The sequence below is a fragment of the Diadema antillarum genome, unplaced genomic scaffold, assembly GCF_040938485.1.
Source record: "Diadema antillarum isolate AM-2024a unplaced genomic scaffold, OU_Dant_1.0 seq00000855_RagTag, whole genome shotgun sequence".
NCBI classification, from domain to species: Eukaryota; Metazoa; Echinodermata; class Echinoidea; order Diadematoida; family Diadematidae; genus Diadema; species Diadema antillarum.
In genome coordinates, this window is record NW_027271726.1 from 691,918 (window position 1) to 698,921 (window position 7,004).

The following is a 7,004-nucleotide window of genomic DNA, read 5'->3' on the forward strand; positions in this document are numbered from 1 at the left end:
GTGAATGTGTCATCGGGTGACCGGCTTCATTTCCCAGGCAAGCTTGCCTGCCCGCTGCCGCCTTCACAGCCAAGCTGTCTGGCAGCAACAAACGTGGTAAGACAAGAGCCTTGCATAATTATGTCATGCAACCCGTTCCTCGCAAACAGGAATGGAAAGACACACACACACACACACACACACACACACAGAAGAAATTCAAGCAAGAGTTTCATAAACTTTAAGGTGGAGTCCAATGCGGCACAGGCTAGAGATGGGGACTCATTCACAAACCCATGACTGCAAATGTACACACGGCACGTGCCAAGTGCCTCGCATGCTTCCAAAATGGCTTTGTGCGTGTGTTTGCTGATAGAAATGAATGTTAATTATTTGTTCAAGCATACCAGCAGCTCTGTTTGTTTAATCAACACACATTGAATGCTGTGAACTCCCATAACAATGACATCAAAGTTCTCATTAGTATCAATAGAAAATAACCACAAAAATAATTCTGAGCTCTTCTGAAATACAGAGAATTTCAGTATATTTTGTCAGTCTATTCAAGACTGTGACAGCTAAGTACGCATACAGTACTTGATATTCACTGTAAAAGCTTTAATACAAGCATGTGATAATTTTCTCTGTAAAAGTACTTTTTATCTTTCCATCATCCATACATGTATCTATCTTTGCAACCACACACACACAAACATATTATAAAAATACATACAATTAATATATTCCTCCTCCAAGAAGACATTTTGTATCAGGGACGGCCGTTCGGCCAAAATAAATGGGGTTTATTTCCCAATTTCGTGATTTGACCCTGACAACAGAGAAGAAAAAAAGAACATTCTCTGGATTAAAAGGAATGCAAACCTATCTTGTAAACAGAAATCTACAAAAACATAACACTGGGCTACACTGCTTGTATCACAACTTCTCCTGCATGTCAATGAGGATTAAAAAAATCAAGTCTATGCTCTAACTTAGTCGTGGCTTTTTACAGAAGAAAAAAAAAATCATTCGGTTTACTCGAACGCTATCAAGCACCTATGTGTCAATGTAACAATCAGAGCAAAATCAAACAAGGGGGCATTCAACGGACCGCAACAAACAATGGCCAGCGGAATACCAGAATCTGTTTTGTTACTCTTTGGGGTCGGTTGCTTATTCAAGCCACGCAGTGAGCTGAAAGAAATATTCCAAGTTGGAAAGAGAGAGATAGGGAGAAAGAGAGAGAGATAAAGAAAAGCGCGAGGGAAAGAGGGGGAGGGAGAGAGAGCAGAGAGGAGCCCATAGGAGAAGAGAAATAGAAATAAAGCGTTCTCCTCATCTCTCTCCTCCGCTACTGAGAGAGAGAGAAGGCCTCTGCTGATTTAGCCTCGACAGTGTAATGAATACGACAGGCATCCCGCAAAAACACTGCATAATGTAGGAATCTCCAAAGACCACTGCTATATACAGCCAGCCAGCACAGCCAGCAGAGCTGTGCAGTCTGTGTGTGTTGCATCCACCATTATGTAGTGTAGCAAAGTTGGACTCCGACAAAAACCACACGCATTCCCCGTCCCTACGCCTGCATCCACTTTGGTTTGGGATGCATTTTCTTGAAGGTTAGCTGCGTTTGTCTTTGTTTATCTCTATTTCTCTCACCCTCTTTGCAAACATACCCCTCTTCTCATTCCATGCACACATAATCAACACTGCAGACATTATGCATTCAAGTGCATAGCATTTCTCTAATTACAAGCGTTTGTACAAGTCATGAGTTTAAATCACAGTACTACTCAATTCATTTTCAAATGTTCCCGAGATAGAGGTGCTACAGTATGTTCCAAATGCACAGGAATTGTACAGCTAATTCACAGGATTTCCACAAAAAATACTCCTACAGTCAAGCAGAACAGTTTCACCTACTCAACTTAAACACCATTAAAAGATAATGTCAGAGGTGACATAAATATGAAGCAAAAGAAAGCAACATTCATGTGTACTTGTATGTCATCTGTACATCCCTGAATATGCTTATAAATATGTTGAACTGGGTCAGAATATGAATGACACTCAAGTCTATGAAACTCAACCACCTCTTGAATTTAAAAAATGGTGAACAGCAGAACACATTCTATGATAATACTGCAAGTAGAATGCAGCAACCAGATACCTTGAATCGACTGAAAGATATCATTATTCACCATTCATTTCTGCTGATTTCCTACATGATCCTTGAAACATACCCATGGCAGGTGACACCACTCATTTATCACCGTCTTCAACATTTTTGGCAACTTGCATTAAACGCTTGCTGTCTGAGCAAGCAACAAAATTGCATACAGAGCAGAAAGAGAAAAACCATGCAACAATCTCCTGAACTCAGTTAACCCTTTAAAGGAACCAATCTTGGATGTTTGACCATAGATGTACAGCGCAAGCAAGGAGCTTAGCTTGATGTACTGTAAGTCAAATCAGAACAATATAATGTGACCACTTAGGCATCATCCCGCATACCAAGAGAGAGAGGCAGCAGGCTTCTGGAAGGAACATCACAAGTAAGTTGCCCTTGTCAGGGCAACTTGCCCTACATGACAATTACTGAATCACTTGCCAGATTCTGCATTTTTGTTTGCCCTACTAGTGCTTACAAGGAGAGGTACATGTATATTCTCACTGGTACCAGAAACACAACGGAAAAATTCAGAACACCAAAGAATGGGTAAAGAGCTCAAATATGAATGATTCATATAGGACCTATGTCAATCGATGTGGGCAAATGCCGCATCTGTAGTGGTGCCAACGCTATCGAAAGCTGTAACATGGAAATGGACCAAGGCCTGTGCACCACCCTACTGTACATGACTTACAAGATATCAAGCTGAATCAAGACATCCTCCAAGATGGCTGACTTACGATAAAAGATGGTAGATTTAAACTTTACAAAAGATGTTTGGGGAAACGAATGCTCTTGAAGGCATAATCAATTTGAAGATGGCTGACACAAGTTCATTTTTTTCTTTTCTTCTCTTTTCCTTGTCTTTCTGGGTTTTTTTTTTGTGGGTTTTTTTTAAAAGCACAGTTACTCACCTGTTGAGTTGGCATAAGGCTGTCTCCTCTCCGTGGGTGTATTGCCCGTTTCGGTACTCTGTCCATATTCCTCAGTGGAGGAAATGGTTTCCTCCTCTGTTTCTACAATTGAGCAAACAAACAAATGAGGCAAATTAATACAACTTGCACCTTGCACCACCTACAAAAAAAGTATGACATGTGGACATTTCACAGTAGAAAAGTTGGAAAGGAAAGAGCTTGCCTAGGATGTGTATATTCTTCCTTCTCTACTGACTTTTCAGTAGCTACAGGGTAACGCCCAAATCTCTGCAGCCCTCAAGGGTTATTGTACAAGCATCACAACCATCTTTGTTCTTATTTTTTTTTAACAATTGGAGGCAAATTTATCGAGCAAATCTGTTATTACACACGTGTAGTAAGAAGCAATTCGAAAATCATTTTCCTTTTTTTTTTTTCATCAGAACAGTCAGGCATTCACAGCAGAGTCTTGAATAAAGAAATATTTTCCATCTTAATTTGCACTGCCGGGCTTCACTGCCCCTGTGGGTCTCTCACACAACTTTCAGGTGATGCTTGACCTTTGCACACACTAGATGATAAAAGCACTCAAACATGAAGTACCACTCTTTTCTCTTCCAGACACGGAGTAAATCAGAGTAAATGTTCATTGCCTTGTTTTATAGGCAGATTAACTGCTGACAGCTCAAAATGGTCTCTTATCGTATCCATGCCCTCAATATGGCATTATGAGTTCTTTCTTCTTCTTTTTTCTCAATATGAAGTTTTCATTTCTCCTCATTTCAGTACATGCATCCTGTACTTGGCTTTGCTTTAGGATCTGTTGGAATGCAGCACAGAACACAACATTTTAACAGTTATTTTATAATTCTGAAGCTGAAGATTGCTGCAATGTCATGTCAACGAATTACAATGGAATTCATATGAAGAGAACGGGACATGAGACAGAAATAATGAAAACTAATGTTGTACAATGTACAATGTAAGTCTTTGCACAATGAAGATGCCACTGATATTTATAACAATGAATATGAAATACAGTATGAATATATTCCACCTTGGTACAGCAGAGGGGAGATGCATTGTACATCATAACTGTAATAATTTAAGATTCATAAATAAGAAAATCTGAAACCTGTTGGCAATCAATTTCTGGCCTGACCATGCAAGTACAACATATCCATCTACCACTACTTGTCCCACCATGAGTAGAAATAAAAAGAGCAAGCATTTACTTGAAAAACAATAGGGAATATGGCATGAACTGCACATGTATCATAGATAATTGAATGAACAGTTACATTTCAGTGCAAAGCGGTTTGTTTGTTTGGGTTTTCTTGTCTTTTTTACAGAAACAGCAATAGAGAATACAATGTATATCAAACTTCAATCAGTAGTAAGAATCCTAGTATTCACATGAGGAAAACATATTATTACATTACTTTATTACATTACCAGGGCCTTATTTTTTATATCATAGACTCTCCTATTAGTAAAAGGGCAAAGCCCTCCCCCCCCCAAAAAAAAAAAAAAACAAACAAACAAACAAAAATAGCAAATGTCAATTGTGATCTTATTCTGATTTTGTTTGCATATTTTTGGTCAATACAGATGTCTTTTTGAGGCAAAAAAAATATTGAGTATTACCAAGCTACATCGCCAATGTGGAAGAAAACAGGATCCAGGAATCCCTTGACCCTCACTCCTACTATCCCTCCCCCACCCCAATGCTCTTGACTCTCTCACTCTACAGACACTATTGGTCAGTTGGCATAAATTATGAAGATGGACAGTTCCACTCAGGATAAATAATTCAGGATGTTGTGTTCGCTCGATTCCCTGAGGCAGTGCTACTCAACTTTGCAAATTACATCGTCCGTCTCTTGCTCAGTCACGCACCGAGTTCCGGTCTCCATATCTTCCCCACTCTATATGTCTTAAAGCAGGCATGGCTCAAAATAATACCTGCCCCCCCCCCCCCCCCCCCGCCTGCATTGTTTCTCAAAAGACATTACAAATGATCTGTTTAAAGACAGTTTAAATGCTTTAGATATCAACTAATTCAGATTTTGTCAAAAGTCAAAAGTCAAAACTACTTAAGTTATCATAAGGTGAACAATGAATACCTTGCGCTTTGGGCCTCTCCAATGCAATTCTGCTATAGGGCGGTGGTGGAGATTCTGCATAAGAAAAACAAACGACAAATGTGTAATACTGAACAACAACAACAACCCATAGATGACTGAGAGACAGAAAGAGAAAGATAGAAAAAAATACAGCATCACTGAAAGAAGATGTAACGCCAGTCAGCTCAGTGGACTGAATAGATGCGGAGTAAGTAAGTGCGTTAATTGAGGCGAAAGGCCTGGGCTGATAAATACATAAATACGCCGGCGCCATCGTGCTAAATTGGATGCAAGATTCAATAGAGGCCAGCCGGTTGCGCAGGCTGCGATTCAGGAGTGAAGGCGCCGTACCATGGCCGCTCCGCATGCACTGCATGGTCAATGCCCAGTGCGTGCGGGGAGGCTAAATTAATTCGCCCTGCTCTCGTTATATGGGGGGCGCACAATGCCTCGCACAGCCCCGAAGAAGATGGAGAGATGATGATGATAATGGCGATGTGTGCCTCATGTATACCGGTACTATTGTAGTAACAATGTTTATTCCGTGCTTGTTTCATACGGGTTTAACATTATCTTGATGTATCTGAGCCGTGTTTACCTGGTCTGCATAGACGGCTGATATGGTAGGGATTGCAGCACACGGTTCCTGAGGTGTCTTCGTCGCCTTCACGGCTAATTTCGCAGCAAAATGTAAGCCGTTTGAGTTCGCCCCCATGTTTGACTTCTGGCCAGCGAAATAACTGGCAACATAAAACATGAGGAGCAACGGTCCTGCGTCCAAGATCCCCTTTCGAGATGGGGACACAGTTCGTTTGTGTCCCTCCATGGCTATCAACTGCTTCGAGCAAAAGCTCGAGTTGCTTCTCCTTGAGGCGTTTTAGGAAGCTGTTAGCGGCTGATGATCCACTATCGTCACCGTGTGTACAGCCCACACGGCTCCGCAAGAGTCGCCGCACGAGCGTAGTCCGCTTGGACCTGAACATGCGACATGCGCTGCATGCACACGAAGCATAGCCCACAGACTCGGTTGAGAATAAGCATTCCAGCGCCGGAGATGCGGCGGTTTTCCTCCTTGGGTAGCTCGTTGTGGCACTTGCCAAAACGGCGATGGATCACCAACAGGTCCTTCGACTATACCAGCGACAACATAAACGGCCGATAAGGCAGGCGGCGTAGCCTGGTACCGCTCCCCTCAAGCATGTGTACACGATCCTAAATCAAAATACGACGACACAACAAGAAATCCAATTGAATGAAGCTCGAACATGGCACTCCAAATACGCAAACTGCATGTGAGGATGCCCCGAATATTTCAAGTAATATAATCCAAAGGACTATGAACGGAGACCTCCAGTTGCCTATTCCTGTACGTACAACTTCCAGGAGCGGGGCGAGACGCGTCGAAGTAACATAACCACACTGATATAATCCACGCACGATACGTCAATAGCAGCCGTTCGCAGCGTATGTTTTTTTGCGACGAATGGATCGCCTGCCGTATCACTGCAGCTCGGTTGTCAGCATAGCATGCTTCTAGCTGGGGCTGGCTCCGTACAGCTTCGGGTCGATCGCTCGCGATTCGCACGATCTACGCTAGGGTAGCTCGCCTGTACGCGAAACACACACAAAATTTACTACTCCTCTGACCACACGATTACTTCCACGCTGATTGGTTGACTCGGGTCATGTGGATGTCTAGACATTTTGGCGCGGCTCGAGTCTGAAATGATTGTTGAGCAAATAACTCGGCGCTATGCTATCGATGGCGTTTCCTCCCTCCGAAGCAAGCAAGGCGCATGCCTAATTACATCG

General features: G+C 42.2%; 1 protein-coding gene across 1 annotated transcript in view; it reads right to left on the reverse strand.

Annotated features, from left to right (window-relative positions):
• LOC139740468 (mothers against decapentaplegic homolog 6-like) overlaps window positions 1-6,706 on the reverse strand; it is a 50,960-nt gene extending 44,254 nt beyond the window's left edge. The window contains exons 1-3 of the mRNA XM_071651063.1: window positions 5,791-6,706; window positions 5,193-5,246; window positions 3,067-3,168 (exon numbers count right to left, since the gene is read on the reverse strand). Coding sequence (XP_071507164.1) covers window positions 3,067-3,168; window positions 5,193-5,246; window positions 5,791-6,175 — 541 coding nt within the window. The 5' untranslated portion in view covers window positions 6,176-6,706. The remainder of the gene's footprint in view (window positions 1-3,066; window positions 3,169-5,192; window positions 5,247-5,790) is intronic.
• Between the last annotated feature and the right edge of the window lie 298 nt (window positions 6,707-7,004).